The sequence below is a fragment of the Macaca thibetana genome, chromosome 16 (genome assembly GCF_024542745.1).
Source record: "Macaca thibetana thibetana isolate TM-01 chromosome 16, ASM2454274v1, whole genome shotgun sequence".
Classification (NCBI taxonomy): Eukaryota; Metazoa; Chordata; class Mammalia; order Primates; family Cercopithecidae; genus Macaca; species Macaca thibetana.
Window position 1 is genome coordinate 51,112,530 of NC_065593.1, and position 19,682 is coordinate 51,132,211.

General features: G+C 54.3%; 2 protein-coding genes across 2 annotated transcripts in view; one reads left to right on the forward strand and one right to left on the reverse strand.

Annotated features, from left to right (window-relative positions):
• Window positions 1–19,682, forward strand: part of CNP (2',3'-cyclic nucleotide 3' phosphodiesterase) — a 736,460-nt gene that overhangs the window by 479,156 nt on the left and 237,622 nt on the right. The gene's annotated exons all lie outside the window — the stretch shown is intronic.
• Window positions 649–10,000, reverse strand: HAP1 (huntingtin associated protein 1). Its single transcript, XM_050762361.1, is given in 10 exon segments — window positions 649–3,081; window positions 3,755–3,793; window positions 4,338–4,429; window positions 5,832–5,899; window positions 6,739–6,805; window positions 6,884–6,988; window positions 7,193–7,327; window positions 7,439–7,555; window positions 7,951–8,030; window positions 9,387–10,000. Coding segments are annotated over 10 exon segments (1,638 nt in total). The 5' UTR covers window positions 9,868–10,000; the 3' UTR covers window positions 649–2,627.

Genomic DNA, 19,682 nt, shown 5'->3' on the forward strand with positions numbered 1-19,682 from the left:
TACAGGCATGCACCACCACACCCAGCTAATTTTTGTATTTTTAGTGGAGACGGGGTTTCACCATGTTGGCCAGGCTGGTCTCGAACTCCTGACCTCAAGTGATCCACCCACCTCAGCCTCCCAAAGTGCTAGGAATACAGGCGTGAGCCACTGCACCCGGCCTCCCCCAAGTATTTTCTATCTGTGGTTGGTTGAGTCCACAGATGCAGAGCCCGAGGACATGGAGGGCGACTGTACTTGTTCCTAAACCCTGTTCCAGATCTGCTCTGGGGACTTCACCCTAAGACAGTGGGTGACTCACTTCCATCCTATCTTTCACAGCCAGGACACTGAGTCAGAGTCTCTGGGGTGAAAGGATCAGGGAAACATGAGCTCAAATCCCAGCTCCACACCAGCCATGATCTGCTGGTGAGAGCATCACTTAACCTACTCTGGCCTGAGTTTCTCCATCTGACAGACACTTACCACCCACTGCCCTCCAGGAGCTGCTGCTATGATTAAACGGCATATTTAATATGAGTCCTCGGCACATTCTTCAATATCAGCATCCACCCCTTCTCCACAACTTCCCCTGCCAAGTGTACACGCACATGCCTACACACATACACGTGCACACACACACTCCCTAGAGACGGCTGGAGGCTGGGCCAGGAGCGCATAGATCCTTTATTTTCTGCACCGCTTGCGCACAGGCTGACAAGCAATAGGAGGCTGAGAAGCGCCGCGTGGAGCGGGGCAGGCACCCGCAGGAGGCCTGAGTCCCAGCCCCCTGCTATTGAGGAACAAAGGTATGGGAGAGGGTGGAACATGGAAGAGGAAGCCGGGGCAGGGAGGGGGGAATCAACAGGGAGGGGAGAGGGGCTGGGCCACGGGTGGGAGCCTGGACACCCCCAGGCCACTGGCAGAAGAGGGAGGGCAGGGAGGGAGAGGAGACACACCACTGGGCAGAGGGGCCCTCACCCACCCACACATAGAGACACTTGTGGTTACAAACAGTAAATAGGGACCAAGAAGGATGAAGAACAGGGAAGACGGCCAGGTCCCTCAAGTCAACAAGAACTGGGGTGGCCACCGCTAGCCTGGGCATCAAGGGGTGAGGGGCCTCACAACTCCCTACCCGTGGAAGCTGGGCCATTCCCCACTCAGGGCTGGGTCTGGTAGCCAGTGGGCCTCCCCTGGGCTGCCATGTGACCCAAGCCTGGCAGCCACAGCTTTTGTACCAGCTACAGAGCGACAGCCGGGGTTCCTACCGCCTGTCCCTGAAGAGGGTGGAGGCCCAGGTCCCCAAACTCCAGCCCAGGTTCATGAACACAGAGGGTGGGCTGGTGACAGACACAGGGTCCCATTTCAGAGGATGGGAAGGAGGGTCTGGGGGTGTGGGCTTGGCCAGGCAGAAGGAGGGGTCTCAAGCTGTCTGTGGGGCCTCTGCAGGCTGCTGGGGAACAGCAAAGCCTGGAAGGAGAAGCAGGTGGATGTGAACCAGGGCATTGAAGACCATAGGCCTGGCCTGGGCGGTAGGCAGGGGTCTGGACAACTGTATCAAAGACACAGAAAGTCGCCATTGATAATTATGCAGGTTGTCCCCTGCATGTGCCATAAAGGTCATGGTTCAGTTTATAACCTGCCCAAGCTGACATGACAGGCCTGCTGAGGCTAGTGCTATTCCACCCTGCAGTGACCAAGGGCCATGAGAATGGGGACAGGCCGGAGCGGGTACCAGGACAGTACTAGGACAGTACCTAGGACAGTACTAGAGGGGAGGGATGGGCCAGTGAAGATGCTACAGCACAGGAGTGGAGAGGACAGGCTCAGATCTACCCCTCACCGTGTGGCCCCGAACAAGTGTCTTTAGCTCTCTGAACCTCACCCTCCTCACCTAACCAATGGGGACACATCGCCTGCCACAGGGAGTGAGGCTGATGGGAGCTGACGCATGTGCAATGGCTGCTGTGTATGAGTGTCACAAAGTCATCTTTCATGTCCCGCGACTCCTTAAAGAGGCAGGGCTCACAAAGCCTGCACTCAGCAGGTGCAGCTCCCAGACTTTGGGGTTTCTCTGGCTGGGGAGAGGAGACCCTATTCTACCTCCCAACCCTGCAGGAGGCCCTAGCCCACCTTCCGACTCACCTAGGGGACTGGTCCAACTGTGGCCCTTGCTGGTGGAGGCCTTTGTCCCCGTAGCCTGGGCAGCCCCAGAAGGCCCCTCTTCCTCCCAGGCCCTGGGACGGTAGCTGGGCCTGTCCTCCAGCCTGGGTCAGCCCGTGGGCAGCTCCACAATCCCACCCCCGTGCTTATTTTGACTGCTGCTGCCACTGCTGCAGGGTTGGAGAGCCTGGGGGACAGAGGAGGCAGGGGTAGGGGGCAGGAGAAGCAGGCAGGCGGAGACGGGAAGCTGAGGCGCAGTGTGGGGGCACAATTCCAGTCCTGACCCCCAGCCCAGCCCCCAGGAGAAAAGTGGATAGAGATCTGAAATCCTAAGCAAATGCCACATAAATGAGCACTGGCTCTACAGTTCCCACTGAAGGGGATCGGATATGCCTATGCAAACGATATGCAAAGTCCATGCAAATCAGCATGGGCCAGGCTGGGGTAGGTGAGCACTCGGGGAGCTTATCCACCCTCTCTTTTCATCGGCACGAGGATCTGCAGCTTGTCCGGCTGGTGGCAGGGAGGTCCCCATGGGGGCACTCACCTTTCTGGAACATCTTCCGCCTCAGCTGCCGTCTGTAATAGGCATCCTGCCAGTTGGCCTGCTGCTGGAGGACATACTTCATGTCCAGGTGTGAAGGGCCCAAGCCACTGGCCTCCAGGGCTGACGTCACCATGTTCATCCGCGTTGCCTCATCTAGCTCCGGTTCCACCTCCTCCCAGCCCTCAGTCTCCTCCGACACCAGCTCTGCCTCTTCCATCACCCCTTCCTCAGCCGGCACCTTTTCGGCAGTCCCCAGCTCCTCCTCGGGCACCAACTTCTCTGCAGGCGTGAAATCTTCCCCCGGCATAATATCTGCTGCCAGCATCAACCCTTCCTCAGCCTCAAACCCCTACACCTGCTCTCCATCCTCACTGTTGCAAAAATCATACCTGGGCGGGAGATAGCGACATCTTTTGAAAGTCCAACCCCCCAGACCCACCCCCACCCCTGTCTGCACACAGATCCTGATGGTTCCTCCCCGTTCTGTCCCAGCCAGGGGAGAGGGGAGCTGGGTACCAGCTCCGAGGCTTCAAACACCCAGCCCACCCCCTTGTGGGAGAGAGGAAGAATGGTCACCAACACTGCATAGGACCCACCTTCCTTTATGTCCCTGACCCTGCACGGAAGACACCAGCAGGACTAACACCCCCTTCTGCCTCCCTCCTGCATGATTTAACCTTCATAGCCCACCCCACAGCTACTTGCCATAGGAACAAATCCATTCTAGACAGACTCAGGTCAAATGACTTGCCCAAGGACACACAGTCAGGAAAGGGACCACACTGGGCCTTAGTCCCAGGGTTCCCAGCTCCTAGGCCAGTGCCTGTTCACCTCTCAGCCCCTGGTCAGTCCCCACTCAGAGCTGCGTTGAATCAAACAGCCACCCAGGGGGCAAGATTTGAAGGAAAAGGGGGGCAGCTCCTTCCCAGAACAGTACCCAGCTCAGCCAGCCAAGACAGCAGGGCCTTCTTCGGGGTTGCAGGGTGGCAGAAACAGAGGCAGGTGGCTGTCTGGCTGCTGAAAGCTGAGGACAGATGATGGGGGAGCCCCTGGCAGGCTTACCTTAGGCTGGATGTGTCCCCTCTGGGCATCTCATACTTCCTTCAAAGAGAAAAGGACCTTCATTATGAGACAATGGAAGCCGAAACTGCAGTTCCTCAGGCTCGGTGGTGCTTAGGCAGTGGCCATGAGCAGTGGCTCATGCCTGTAATCCTAGCACTTTTGGGAGGCCAAGGTGGGCAGATCACCTGAGGCCAGGAGTTCAAGACCAGCCTAGCCAACATGGTGAAACCCCATCTCTACTAAAAATACAAAAATTAGCTGGGCTTGGCCAGGCATAGTGGCTCACGCCTATAATCCTAGCACTTTGAGAGGCCAAGGCAGGATGATCACAAGGTCAGGAGTTCGAGACCAGCCTGGCCAACATGGTAAAACCCCATCTCTACTAAAAATACAAAAATTAGCTGCGCATAGTGGCAGGTGCCTGTAATCCCAGCTACTAGGGAGGCTGAGGCAGGAGAATCGCTTGAATCTGGGAAGCAGTGGGTATAGGGAAGCGTGGAAGGTCAGAGTATGAGGGCAAACCCCCTCCCCACTACAGGAAAGGCCATGGACTACAGGGCAGGGTAGGTCCCCAGCCACATACCTTTCCATAAAATACACAGGGTCTGAGATCATCCTCCTTAGAGACGTTCTGAGCTCCTCAGTCAGGGTCTCCTGGAAACCAGGAAGAGTCTCCTATGGTGGAGAGAACAGATGTTACCAGGGGACCCCCACAGTGCCTGTAATCTCAGCTACTCGGGAGGCTGAGGCAGGATAATTGCTTGAACCTGGGAGGCAGAGGTTGCAGTGAGCCGAGATCATGCCATTGTACTCTAGCCTGGGCGACAGTGAGACTCCGTCTCAAAAAAAAAAAAAAAAAAAAGAAAAAGAAAATTTGCCAGGCATGGTGGCACACACCAGTAGTCCCAGCTACTCAGGAGGCTGAGGCAGGCGAATCGCTTGAACCCGGGAGGTGGGGGATGCAGTGAGCCGAGATTGCACCACTGCGCTCCATCTCCAAAAAAAAAAAAGAAAAGATAGAAAGAAATGAGGTCTTGCCAGGTTGCCCAGGCTGGGGTTGGAGTGCAGTGGCTATTCATGGGCACGATCTTATTACTGATCAGCATGGGAGTTTTGACCTGCTCTGTTTCTGACCTGAGCCAGTTTACCCCTCCTCAGGCAATCTAGTGGTACTCCACTCCCTGGACCATACTGACCCCATCGGCATAGTGTACTACAGCCCAGAACTCCCGGGCTCAAGCAATCCTCCCACCTCAGCCTCCTGAGTAGCTGGGACCACAGGTGGGAGCCTCTGCACCTGGCCAGGTTTGGTTTTAGAAAAACTCTTTGAGGCTGTGTGCAGAAGTTCCTGGTAGAGTTCGAGTAGAGGCAGTGTGACCAGTTAAGAGGTATCCTGGACTAGAGGCAGCCAGAGAGGGGAGGGGGAAAAAGACTTAAGCCATTCCCAGGAGGTAAAATGAAAGGGTGGCCTGCCCCTCCACACCTGTGGGTGTTTCTCGTTAGGTGGAACGAGAGACTTGAGAAAAGAAATAAGACACAGAGACAAAGTATAGAGAAAGAAAAGCGGGGGCCCAGGGGACCGGCGCTCAACTTACAGAGGACCCACGCCCCGGTCTCTGAGTTCCCTTAGTATTTATAGATAATTATCTTTACCATCTTAAAGATCAGGGAGTGGCAGGACAATAGGATCGTTTTTAGGGAGGAAATCAGCAGTAAGACATAAGAACAAGGATCTCTGTGACAGGAATAAGTTTAAAGGAAAATCCTGTGCCTAGAGATAAACCTTGTAGCAGCATTGTTTCATCCTATCACATGGGGATAAACCTTGGACAATACCTAGCTTTTCTAGGAACAAAGACACACCCTGCACGCCCAAAATCCATTAAACCTTGAGTTACCACAGCACATGTCTCTTGCAAGGACAAGGTTGGGGGTAGGGTCACAGATTAACAGCATCTCAAATACAGAACAAAATGGAGTCTCTTATGTCTACTTCTTTCTATATAGACACAGTAACAGGCTGATCTCTTTCTTTTCCCCACAGTAAAAGCAACAGAGTTTGGGGACTGGTTCCTACTCTAGCAGCCTGGGGACCAGTGGGGCCATTCAGGGAGTTGCAGAACCCAGCAGGAAGGAAGGTCAGGTCTGGGGTAAAGGGAACAGCAGGAGTTTAGCTGTTGCCACTTTGCGTCTGCATCTCACCAGCTGAGGCGTTCACTTGAACTCCTCAGGCACAAACACTGCTCCTCATCTTCATAAGCACACAGCATCTAGGACAATGCCAGGCACAGCCGCTGCCTCATGCATGACTCTGAACTGTCCCAGCCCTGGGTGCCTGGTCTCTGGCAGCTCATGGTTCCCTCTTCCCTGCCCCAAATAAGAGGAGACAGGCTTGGAGGAGACCCATCACTTTATTTTTTTGAGATAGAGTCTTGCTATGTCGCCCAGGCTGGAGTGCAGTGGCACGATCTAGGCTCACTGCAAACTCTGCCTCCCAGGTTTAAGCGATTCTTCCACCTCAGCCTCCCAAGGAGCTGGGACTACAGGCTGTGCCACCATGTCTGGCTAATTTTTGTATTTTTAGTAGAGACAGGGTTTCTCCATGTTGGCCAGGCTGGTCTCAAACTCCTGACCTCAAGTGATCCGCCTGTCTCAGCCTCCCAAAGGGCTGGGATTACAGGCATGAGCCACCGCGCCTGGCCTGAGACCCACAACTTCTGTAGAGCTCTTTATAGTTTGCACAAAGTACCTCCTCAGCTGTTGACACTCTTAATCTTCATAAACCCTGGGGAGATGAGTGGGGCTGAGACAATTAATCCCCATTCTAAAGACAAAGGTTCAGAGAGGTCAAGGAATGTGTCCAAGTTCACACAGCCAGGAGTGCTAGATCTGGGACTTGAACTTGGATCTCCATACTCTGCATCTTGAGTTCTTTTCTCTGCTCCTTGGGACAGCCCCCCAACCCGAGTGACAACATTACGTACAAAACTGCTCCACACATTCCAGAATGAGCATCTGTTCCTCATCCTCAAGGGTGTCAAGTCGAGAGGCCTGGAGGGAGGGAGAGAGGAAGGGACAGGGAAGTCAACACCCCCTGCTAGCGAGGATGCCCTCCTCCCCCATTCTCACCTCTTCTCTCAGCTGATGATTCTCCTCTTCCAGCAGCCTCAGCTGCTCCTGCAAGGCTTCCAGCTGTGGGCAGTGGTGCTGGTGCAGCAATGCCTCCGCGAAATCCTAGGGGAGGGAGGAATGGGAGTCAGGGTGCAGAGAGTGGGGCTTCCCAGTTCCCAGCCCACCCAGGCCCTCCCCACCAGGGCTAAGAGCGGTGTTCTCAACTAGTTCCAGCAACCCTGCCGGCAAGCACATCACCTGTGTCCCTCTTAACAAATGAGGAAATTGAGGCTCAGAGAAACGACTCGCAGGTGCAAAGGCAGGAACTCACAGCTTGGGGGCATCACAGGGATGAGCACGCTGCTGGTCTTCCTCTGCCTCCTCCTCTTCCTCCTCATCCGAATCTGAGTAGAGCTGGAGGAAGTCATCCCGCAAGTTCACCTGGTGTCTGAGGTGTAAAATCTGGCAGGAAGAGAGAGAAGCCATGGGCTGGGAGTGGGTAGGGGCAGGAGAGGGTCCTGGCATGAGGTGGGTGTAGACTGGCCCCCTATCCTCTCCTCCCCACCCAGTTACCTCCTCCTTGGCTGAGCCCAGCAGGGCTTCCAGTTTGCTGTTCTCCTCCATCAAAACACTGTTCTGTTTCACCAGGGACTGGCCGATGCGAGCTGCAGTGTTCAGGTCCCTCTCTCTCTGCAGAAGGACTATCACCCATAGGTAATGCTCTCCCAGTGTCTGGGACCTCCCAGACAGGTGGGAGAAGCTGGTGGGGGCGGACACAGGGGTCAGAGGGAGGCTAGGCCCCTAAGAGAACCCTCCCCATCCCCTAGTTCACTAGGGTACTAGACCAGAGTCTGCCATTAACCCACTGTGGAACCTGACTCAGTTTCCCTTCATGGAAAAAGATCAGACCAGATTGGCTCTGAGAGCTCTTCCAGCCTGAACATCCCACATCGACCTGTCTTCCTTAAGAAGGACCCTTACCTGGGCCCCCAGAGAGACTACCAATCAGGAAATAAACAAGACCCCCACCCCTACAGGACAGAATTAGAATAAGGGCCTGCCTGAATCAGGAAGGCAGTACACACCTCCTCCAGCAAATATAACATCACTTTGACGTCTTCCTGTGTAATCTTTTTGACTGGCGGATGTAGGTTAGGACCCAGTGCTGCAGGAGGAGGCAGGTGGGGAGAAAAGACCCAGCCAGGTCAGCAAAAAGGAGCAGATGCTACCAGCAACCAGCTGTTTCCCATCCTATACTCAGTTCTCCAACAAGCGTCATCAGGAGAGAAGAATGGGCTCCCCTCCTGCCCCCCACATCCTTCCCTTACCCCTCGGCACTCAACACTCCTTTCCCTGCTCCCAGGGCCAAGTGGACTGGGTTTTGGGGGTTTTTTTGTTTTGTTTTTATGAGACAAAGTCTCGCTCTTACCCCCCAGGTTGGAGTGCAATGGCGTGATCTCGGCTCATTGAAACCTCTGCCTCCCAGATTCAAGCAATTCTCCTGCTTCAGCCTCCCGAGTAGCTGGGGTTATACACGCCCGCTTTCTTGTTCCTCTTCTGCCTCGTGGCGGGTGTGTATAACCCCAGCCACCACGCCCAGCTTATTTTTGTATTTTTAGGAGAGACAGGGTTTCACTATGTTGGCCAGGTTGGTCTCGAACTCCTGACCTCATGATCCGCCCCCCTCCTCCTCCCAAAGTGCTGGCTGGGATTACAGGCGTGAGACCACGCTCCCGGCTTATTTTTTTTAAACCCCTGGAGGAGCCTGAAGTAAGTGAGTCACAGTCCTCCAGGCTCAGAAACTGGGCTCTCCAGACACCTGGGTCCCTGGCGCCTAGGAGAATGGAGACAGCCAGGGGAAGTATAGCCTCAGACTGGCTCATCACCCCCTACCCAGAAGGCAGTGCAATGGAGTCTCCTGGGTCAAACAGACGCAGCCACTTACCCTGCACCTGTTGCGTGTGCAGAGGACAGGAGGAAGACTTCACCAGATTAGGGGACACTCGAGCCTCTAGGCCCAATCCAGGGATCTCCCCCGACCCGCAGGAGGATAGAAGGAGAGAAGGGGCGGGGAGAAGAGCGCAACCTTGCCCCCATACCCGCAACCAAAAAGTGGGCAGAACACCCCCCTCCGCGCACCCGCCCCTCCATCGCACGCAAGCCCGGTCGGCCAGCGCCGGCAGCGCCTTCCCGCAGCCCCCCGCCCCTCTCCTGGCACTGCGGTAGATCCAGGAGAGGGGCGCTGAGGAGGGGCAGATCTGCTGCAGCAAGAGGCGCGTGGAGGCGGGTGGACTAGCGCGCAGGCCCCAGGACCTGACTCACGGGCACAAACCAGGGGACAAAAGCGGAGGAGGAGATGGGGAAGGGGTGACCAGACAGATGCCGCAGTGACATCGCGGGGGTGGTGGACGAGTGACACTGAATGCCAGAGGGGGCGGGGCGCCTGGACCCGATGGGGCCACTTCCTCCCTGGAGGTGCCCCAGTCCCCACGCCGTCCAGGACCCCGGGGGCCCGGTTTACCTTCCTCCAGCTCCCGAATAAAGGCGACGCGCTCAGGGCCGGACACCCCGGGTCGCCGGCCAAAGTAGGCGGCTGGTGTCTTCCAGATGCCCGCTGCCTTTCCAGTCCCCAGGCCAGTGGCCCGGGAACCAAACGGCCCTTGGAATACGAAGCGGGCCCACGGCGCGTCCCAATTGTTGGGCACAGACCGGACATCCCCTTGGATGGCCGAGAATGCAGACAGGCGCCGGGCTCCTGCCTTGACTCCAGCCTCGGAGGCCGGGCGAGCTCCGGTGCCGGCTTCTGAGAGGACTTGGGATCCAGAGGCAGCTCGGGATCCTGCTCTCTGTCCAGTGCCTCGTGCCTGCGGCTGCGCAGAGAGCTCCAGAGCGGGACTGGCTGAGGGCGCACAGGTGAGTGCTGCTGGGTCCCCGGGTCCGGGTCCGAGTCCGGGTCCCGGCCGGCTCCCAGCGCAACCCCTCCCGGACACCTTGGGGCGCATCTTGAGTCCGCTGTCAGCTGCAGCGGCGGGACCTTTATAACCTGCGCCAGCCGCCGGGCCGGACCACGCGTAGGGGTGGGGGCTGCCGAGAAGCAACTAGTGGCAAGCGGGACTCAGAGCCGCGCGGGAGAGGAGCTAGTGGTGACGGAACAGAGCACAGTAAGAAAAGGAGGGCAAGAAGGGCGAGTGCAGGTTCCGGATGGCTCCGAGTTGGGATGGGAGCGAAAGACTTCTTCTCCCCTCTCCATCTCCGGAGAATGGTTCTGCCCAAAGCCGCGGCTGCCCCCGGACTCGCGGGACCCCGGCTGGGGGCGGTCCCTCCCCTACTCCCGCGCCAGGGTTTCGGGTGCGTTCCCTGGTGTAGAAGCTGCCAACCCAACGTTGTGCATACGGTCTGGGGTGGCCAGCGCATTAGGGCAGTGCTGCGTCTTTCCCGGTTGACTGGGAGAGACATTCCAAGCTCCAGTGCGCTTCCAAAGTGCTGCCCCGCCTGGCTCTGCAACCCTGACCCTTGCGCTCACACCCCAGTGCTCGCGCCACTCGACATCTTCCATTTGATTGGATTAACTAGTTCTTCACCTCCAACCCTAATTCGCTTTGCCCTCCTCTTGCCATCCTGGCGAACCCCTGTTCTCCTTGGGAGACGCCGCTTAAAAGTCTCCCTGTACCCAGGCGCAGTGGCTCACGCCTGTAATCCCAGCACTTTGGGAGGCCGGGGCAGGCGGATCACCTGAGGTCAGGAGTTCCAGACAAGCCTAGCCACATGGCGAAACCCTGTCTTTACTAAAAATACAAAAATTAGCCGGGCATGATGGCGTGCGCCTGTAGTCCCAGCTACTCAAGAGACTGAGGCAGGAGAATTGCTTGAACCTGGGAGGTAGAGGTTGCAGTGAACCGAGATCGTGCCAATGCACTCCAGCTGGGGCTACAGAGGAAGACTCCCCCCTCAAAATAAATAAATAAATAAATAAAATTTAAAACATTTTAAAGTATCCTACTGGAAATGTTGGGTAGACAATTAGATGTATAATCCTGAGTGTAGGGGAGAGACCGGACTGGAGATTTAAATGTAGGAGTCATTGCTCTTTGATGGCCATTTAAGGCTGAGACTGGGTGAGATCCCCCAAGAGACTGAGAGAAGACAGATAAGAGCGCCCAGGATTAACCCCCCTAGGATTCAGAGGGCAGAAAGAGGAGGAGGAGGCATCAAAAAGAAGACTGGGATGAGTGGGGCAGTGAAGTAGAGGAAAACCGGGAAAGTTGGGTCCTAGAAAGTAAAGAAAATGTTTCACGTGAAGAGTGGCCACCAGTGTTGGGTGGTGCTGCTGGTGAAAGACTGAGGATAGAGACTCGGCTTGGCAAACCCGGGTCATGGCAAGACCCTTGGCAAGAGCGGTCTTGCGGGGCCAGGCACAGTGGCTTACACCTGTAATCCTAGCACTTTGGGAAGCCTAGGCGGGTGGGTTGCCTGAGGTCAGGAGTTCGATACCAGCCTGGCCAACATAGTGAAACTCCGTCTCTACTAAAGATACAAAAAGCTAGCTGAGCATGGTGGTGGGTGCCTGTAATCCCAGGTACTTGGGAGGCTGAGGCAGGAGAATCGCTTGAACCCGGGAGGCAGAGGTTGCAGTGAGCCGAGATTGCGCCATTGCATTCCAGCCTGGCAACAAGAGCGAAACTCTGTCTCAAAAAAAAAAAAAAAAAAAAAAAAAATTTGCTGGGCATGGTGGTGCATACCTGTACCACTTAAGGGGCTGAGGTGGGAGGATCACCTGAGCACAGTTCGAGGCTGCACTCCAGCCTGGGTGACAGAGCAAGACCCTGTCAGAAGGAAGGAAGGAAAGGAGGGAGGGAGGGAGGGAGTATAGAAAACTGTATTGAAGAAATCTGCAAGAAAGGAGGGCTGGAAGAGGGCACAGGAGCTGAAGGAGGATGTGAACGCTGGGGAGTGTGTTTTGAAGATGGGAGAGAGGACAGTATGTTTACATGCTGATGGAAATGTTCCCTCAGGGAGGAGAAAGCAGGTGCAGAAAAGACAGCCCATCTCCCAGAATAATTCTGGAAATGGAGGAACTTTCATAGGCTAACCCGTTCTCCTCCTTGTTCAAAATCTGCATGTTTTCTTTTCTTTCTTTTTTTTTTTTTTTTCTGAGACAGAGTTTCACTCTTGTTACCCGGGCTGGAGTGCAATGGCACAATCTCGACTCATCGCATCCTCTACCTCCCGGGTTCAAGCGATTCTCCTGCCTCAGCCTCCCGAGTAGCTGGGATTACAGGCATGCACCACCACACCCAGCTAATTTTGTATTTTTAGTAGAGACGGGGTTTCTCCATGTTGGTCAGGCTGGTCTCAAACTCCCGACTTCAGGTGATCTGCCCCCACCTTGGTCTCCCAAAATGCTGGGATTACAGGCGTGAGCCACCGCGCCCAGCCCAAAGTCTGCATGTTTTCTGTAGTTTCTTTGTCAGCAGAAAGCTTGAAGGAGACACAACCCCAGGGTTTGCTGCGACAGTGAGGTTGAAGAACATGAGGAGGTGGCATCAGCACAGCCCAGGCTTCCATGAGACTGCAGCTCCGTAGGCTCTGCTGAGTGGTCCTCCCACAGCCCAGCTTCCTGGCCTGTCTCTCTGTGCCTTGGACATCTCTGCAGCCCCAACCACCAAGCACAGAACAAGGCATACAGAAGAAGTCTATTACACTCCTGCTGAATTAAATTGTTTCTGTTCCATGAGGAAGAAGCCCTGGGAATCCCCTGGAGAGTTTGAGGGGGAAGAAGGCAGTGGGATGGAGAAGACAGAGATGAAATTGGGAGACCCTGAAAGCTCCCCCAGCTGACCACACCCCCTAGGTCAGTGCACTGGCAGCCAGCAACTCTGGCTACGGCCACCAGAGGGCAGTGCCAGCCCGCATACCTCCCCACGTGGCTTCCTCACCTACAGGCTCAGTCGCCCCACAGCAGGTGGAGTAGGGACGGTGACTCCATTTTACAGATGGAGAAACCAGGGCTCAGGGCCCCGTCATTCTGGAAGTAAGCATTTTGGCCTGGCTACCCTTTGCACGGCCTAGGGCTGTCCGGGAGACCCGGGGCGGTCTCTGATCCAGGCCTCTCAAGTGGTTTTCCTCTGTCCACTGCCCCCTCCCTTTCCTGCTTCTGGTCTGGGGGAGAAATCAGACACAGCAGAGACCCTCGGCCTCCTGCCCTCCCTCCCAGTGTGCACCCACGGACCCTCCTGGACCCAAAAGAGGATGGGAGGGTGCAGAAGACTTGGCAGGCTGCAAAGCCAGACCACCCACCATCTAATTGTGCACATCCCCCTGAACTTGGGCACATTCACTCCAGTGCCCAGCCCTGGGCAGCATACAGGTGGTTCAGGACCCTCTTCCTGACCCCTCCCCTGGCCTGACCCTGGAAAAAAACACCTGGAACAGGGTAGGTCATAGAAAGAGCCCCTAAAGGTCGGTGCCAGGGACCTGGGTGGGGGCAGGCACCAGGGTTACTTTTTGCAGGGGAGCAGGGTGGACAGGCACCCTGAACTAGGGACAGGGGAGACCTCCTCACCCCTGCCGCAGTCCTGCTGTCTCCTACAGGCCTTGTGGGGGCCCTCCCCGATCTCCTGCAGTGGTCTCTGATCCAGGCCTTCCCCTCCAGAACCAGGCAATGGCTGCCATAGCCCTCACCCCCCCGCAGCACCCAGGCACAGTCCCTCCTCACATCAGCAGAGAATGGGGGGCTTGAGGGCCCAAGCCCCTCCACATCCCCAGGGGTTCCCCTTGAACTGTTCTTTTTTTTTTTTTTTTTTTTTTTTGAGACGGAGTCTCGCTCTGTCGCCCAGGCTGGAGTGCAGTGGCGCGATCTCGGCTCACTGCAAGCTCCGCCTCCCGGGTTCACGCCATTCTCCTGCCTCAGCCTCCCGAGTAGCTGGGACTACAGGCGCCCACAACCGCGCCCGGCTAATTTTTTGTATTTTTAGTAGAGATGGAGTTTCACCGTGGTCTCGATCTCCTGACCTTGTGATCCGCCCGCCTCGGCCTCCCAAAGCGCTGGGATTACAGGCGTGAGCCACCGCGCCCGGCATTCTTTTTGTTTTTTTGAGAGGGAGTCTCACTCTGTCGCCCAGGCTGGAGTTCAGTGGCATGATCTCGGCTCACTGCAGCCTCCACCTCCTAGGTTCAAGCGATTCTCCTGCTTCAGCCTCCCGAGTAGCTGGGACTACAGGCGCCCGCCACCACGCCCATCTAATTTTTGTATTTTTAGTAGAGACGTGGTTTCACCATGTTGGCCAGAATGGTCTCAATCTCTTGACCTCATGATCCACCCGCCTTGGCCTCCCAAAGTGCTGGGATTACAGACGTGAGCCACCGCGCCTGGCCAGTTTTTTTGTATTTTTAGTAGAGACAGGGTTTCACCATTTTGCTCAGGCTGGTCTCAAACTCCTGACCTCAAGTGATCTACCTAGTCTCGGCCTCCCAAAGTGCTGGGATTACAGGCATGAGCCAGCATGTCTGACTCCCTTTAACTTTTCTCCTCTTCTTAAAGAGCGCAGCACAATTCCTGGGCCACTGAGCCCCTCTGGCCTGGAACAAAGAAGTAACAAGGTGCTGAGGGCAGCTGGGGCCCTGAGCCCTCTGCCTGCTGTCTTTCATGGCCCCGATGCTGGCCAGGACCGAAAGGGAGAGAGGCAAGGAGAAAGAGGACAGAGAGCAAGTGCCGGGGGCGAGGGCAAGGGGCTGAGGTGGCCGGGACCTCAGGTGGAGAGTACTGACCCCCACTCCGAAGTTATTCCCCATCTGGGGGCTCCCATCCTGGAGGAAGGCCCCACCTCCCACACAGGCTCACTCTTGCTCTTGGTTCTAATGTCTGACTCCTCCGCTGAGAAGCCCTCCCTGGTGGGGCTCACCTGTGTTAGGTCCCCTGTGCCAGATGGGGCCTCTCTGTGTCCTCCCCTCCCCTGGCATTCTCTCCCAACTCTGCCCGTTCACAGGGTAAGATGATGTCATTGACAAGATGATCTATTTAGTAACAATGAGAGCAGTATCTGTTTGGCTCACTTTTGTATTCTCAGGACTCTAATGAGGCATCCAATAAATACTTGTTGAATGAACACATCAGTGGATTCTCTGGGTATGGACAGCGGGAGTGATAATCGCCCTGGGGAAGTGACTTCTGGTCAGGGTGAGATCCTAGGACTCTGGACTCCCAAACCAGGGCTCCACATCCCCTGGCGCAGGTGAGCCCCACCAGGAACCCTCAAGGGGCACCTGTGGGAGAGGGTGGAGCCTGGCCAGGACGTGAGCCACAGATCCCCAGGGAGTGGCCCTCGGCACAGCCAGGTGCCCACTTCTTCCCTAGAGCCCTCAGCCCAGCCCCGCTCCTTTCCCCAGGGACCAGAGCAGGTGGCCTGGGCTGGCCTGATAGGGAGCTGGATCCAGCAGGTCAGCAGTACCCTGACCTGGGAGGCTCCGCGGGAAGCAGCTGGGAGTTGGGGGACCACAGCACCCACTGTGAGGAGGGCAGGGCCATCAGCCGCGCCCAGCCTGCTGGACACGCAATGCCAGATGGTGGTGAGCCTAGAAGGATGTTCTCTGGCCCTTTGGCCTCCCTGAGCTACCTCCAGGCTCAAGGATAACACCAAGGAGCCCTTCACTCCCTGACCTCTGTCCCCAGAGTCAACAACTCCCTCTCATCCCTGTGTCCATGTCCAGGCTCTGAGCCCTTCCAGGGACAATTTGTGGGGTTGTGGACAGAGACAGAGGAATAAATACACATTCACTGAGATCTGACTAGGTGCCATATTTTGGATATATTTCATTTTATCATCACTGGAAGGAAAAAAATATTACTATGTTATAGATGAAAAACAGAAGCCCAGAGAGGTCAAGCAACTTATCCAAGGCCACACAGCCAGGAAGTATCGGGGAGGGAAGATCACAAAGGCTTGTCTTACCAGCAGGCCATGTGCTGTCCATGGCCTCCCAGTTCAGAGAAAGAGCTGGGCGACTCTCCCTCTCCCGTACCCTGGGGCTGCCTGTGGTTACTGGATTTGCTTCCACATAATAGTACTTATGAGCCCACTGTTAGGTCTTATAATTTAGTGTATTAACAAAGACCCTCATGGCCGGGTGCGGTGGTTCACGCCTGTAATCCCAGCACTTTGGGAGGCCGAGGCAGGCGGATCATGAGGTCAGGAGATTGAGACCATCCTGACTAACACAGTGAAACCCCATCTCTACTAAAAATACAAAAAAAAAAATTAGCCGGGCGTGGTGGCGGGAACCTGTAGTCCCAGCTACTTGGGAGGCTGAGGCAGGAGAATGGGGTGAACCCAGGAGTCGGAGTTTGCAGTGAGCCAAGATCGTGCCACTGCACTCCAGCCTGGGTGACAGAGTGAGACTCCGTCTCAAAAAAAAAAAGACCCTCATATATTACTATATCACACATTTTTAATTGCTTTGATAACTACATTTCAATAAATATATTTTCTTTTCAATATTATGTATTTTATGTTAGGTATCTAAAAACACTATTCTGGCTGGGCACGGTGGCTCATGCCTGTAATTCCAGCACTTTGGAAGTCAGAGGCAGGCAGATCACTTGAGGTCGAGCATTCAAGACCAGCCTGGCCAACATGGTAAAACCCTGTCTCTACTAAAAATACAAAAATTAGCCAGGGGTGGTGGCACATGCCTGTAATCCCAGCTAATTGGGAGGCTGGGGCACAAGAACCACTAGAACTTGGGAGGCGGAGGTTGCAGTGAGCTGAAATCCTACCACTGCACTCTGGCCTGGGCAATAGAGCAAGACCCTGTCTCAAAAAATAATAATAATAAAATAAAATAAACTTTTAAAAGAAAACTTCTGGCCAGGCGCAGTGGCTCACACCTGTAATCTCAGAACTTTGGGAGGCCGAGGCGGGCGGATCATGAGGTCAGGAATTTGAGACCAGCCTGGCCAACATGGCAAAACCCCGTCTCTACTAAAAAATACAAAAATTAGCCAGGCAGGCCGGGTGCGGTGGCTCACGCCTGTAATCCCAGCACTTTGGGAGGCCGAGACGGGCAGATCACGAGGTCAGGAGATTGAGACCATGCTGGCTAACACAGTGAAACTCCGTCTCTACTAAAAATACAAAAAATTAGCTGGGTGTGGTGGCGGGCGTCTGTAGTCCCAGCTACTCGGGAGGCTGAGGCGGGAGAATGGCGTGAACCCGGGAGGCGGAGCCTTGCAGTGAGCCGAGATTGCGCCACTGCACTCCAGCCTGGGCGACAGAGCGAGACTCGTCTCAAAAAAAAAAAAAAAAAATTAGCCAGGCAGTGTGGCACGCACCTGTAGACTGAGGCAGGAGAATCGTTTGAACCCGGGAGGCAGAGGTTGTGGTGAGCCAAGATCACACCACTGCACTCCAGCCTGGGCAACAGAGTGAGACTCTGTCTCAAAAAAAAAAAAAAAAAAAAAAAAAGACTTCTGAGCTAGAAAGATGTAAGGAAGCACTTGTGGGTAAAGTGATACAATGCCTGGTGTTTGCTCAAAAACACTCCACAAAATGAGCGTGGTAGATGAAGCAACAACTGCAGAACATTAATAACTCTGCAAGTGAGTGACAGGCACATGGAAATTCATCATTCTTTTCTTTCTTTTTTTTTTTTTCTTTTTTGAGACAGGGTCCTGCTCTGTTGCCCAGGTTAGAGTGCAGTGGCACCATCTGAGCTCATTGCAACCTTGACCTCCTGGGTTCAGATCGTCCTCCCACCTCAGCCTCCTAAGTAGCTGTGACCACAGGCGTGCACAATCATGCCCAACGAATTTTCTTTTCTTTTCTTTTTTTCTTTCTTTTACTTTTTTTTTTTTTAAATAGAGATGGGGTTTTCTCATGTTGCCCAGACTGGTCTCAAACTCAAGCAATCCACCTGCCTTGGCCTCCCAGAGTGCTGGGATTACAAGTGTGAGACACCATGCCCAGCCTATATTCTCTCTACTTTTTTGGTTTTTTTGTTTTTTGTTTTGTTTTGTTTCGTTTTGTTTTGTTTTTGAGACAGAGTTTTGCTCTTGTTGCCCAGGCTAGAGTGCAGTGGCATGATCTCGGCTCACTGCAATCTCCGCCTCCCAGGTTCAAGCGATTCTCCTGCCTCAGCCTCCCAAGTAGCTGAGATTACAGGCATGCACCACCACGCCCAGCTAATTTTGTATTTTTAGTGGAGACGGGGTTTCTCCATGTTGGTCAGGCTGGTCTTGATCTCCTCACCTCAGGTGATCCGCCTGCCTTGGCCTCCCAAAGTGCTAGGAGGCCTCCCAAAGGCGTGAGCCACCACATCCAGTTTTTTTTTATTTGTTTGTTTGTTTTTTGAGACAGAGTCCTGCTCTGTCACCCAGGCTGGAGTGCAGTGGTGTGATCTCAGCTCACTGCAACTTCCACCTCCTGGGTTTAAGTGATTCTCTTGCCTCAGCCTCCCGAGTAGCCGGGATTACAGGCGTGTGCCACCACGCCCGGCTAATTTTGTATTTTTAGTGGAGACGGGGTTTCTCCATGTTAGTCAGGCTGGTCTCGAACTCCCAAACTCAGGTGATCCTCCCGCCTCGGCTTCCCAAAGTGCTGGGATTGCAGGTGTGAGCCACCATGCCCGGTCTCTACTTTTTTGTATGTTTGAATTTTTTCCTAATAGAAAGTTCCTTTTAATGTTTTTGAGCATTTGTATATGACAAGGTAATATTTCTTAAATATAGATAGGCAAACACATTTTTTTTTTGAGACGGAATTTTGCTCCTGTTGCCCAGGCTGGGATCTCGGCTCACTGCAACCTCTGTCTCCTGGGTTCAAGCAATTCTCCTGCCTCAGCCTCCCGAGCAGCTGAGATTACAGGCATGTGCCACCACGCCCGGCTAATTTGTATTTTTAGTGGAGATGGGGTTTCTCCATGTTGGTCAGGCTGGTCTCGAACTCCCACTCAGGTGATCTGCCCGTCTCAGCTTCCCAAAGTGCTAGGACTACAGGCATGAGCCACCTCGCCTGACAGCAAAAACATTCTTTTGTGTGTGTGTGTGAGATGGAGTCTCACTCTGTCTCCCAGACTGGAGTGCAGTGGCGCAATCTCGGCTCACTGCAACCTCTGCCCTCTGGGATTATAGGCACCTGCCACTGCACCCAGCTAATTTTTTTTTTTTTTTTTTTTTTTTTTTTTTTAAGGAGAGATGGGGTTTCACCATCTTGGCCAGGCTGGTCTTTAACTCCTGATCTCGTGATCCACCTGCCTTGGCTTCCCAAAGCACTGGGATTACAGGCGTGAGCCACTGCGCCCGGTCACAGCAAAAATATTTTAAATCACCTGTAACTCTGTGGTTACCCAGGGTAACCACCAGTGACTTTATAGTGCAAATGCCAAAATAAACTTTATTTTTTTTTCCCATATGTGTCACTGTCTCCATGCTGATAAACAGGGATCGCTATTCTCACCTCCCAGTAAGCATGGAAATAAGAAAATAAATAAACACTAGGAGGCCAGATCTCACTATGTGTCCCAGGTCGGTCTCAAATTCTTGGGCTCAAGTGATCCTCTCACCTCAGCCTCCTGAGTAGCTGGAACTATAGGGCTGTGCTGCCACACCTGGATTAACACAATTTTTAAGAGCAGTTTGAGTTTCACAGCTGATAAATTATTTTTAAGACTTGTTTTAATACTTGTCATTCAGTGTGGTACCTGCCTTTTTGATAGTTCTATCTCTGTCTCCATTGGTATTGTAGATTCTGGCATAGAAATGTTGGCCTTGGCAGATGGCAGATAGAGAGCCTCCTCCAGATGGACAGGGCTACGTCTGCTGCTC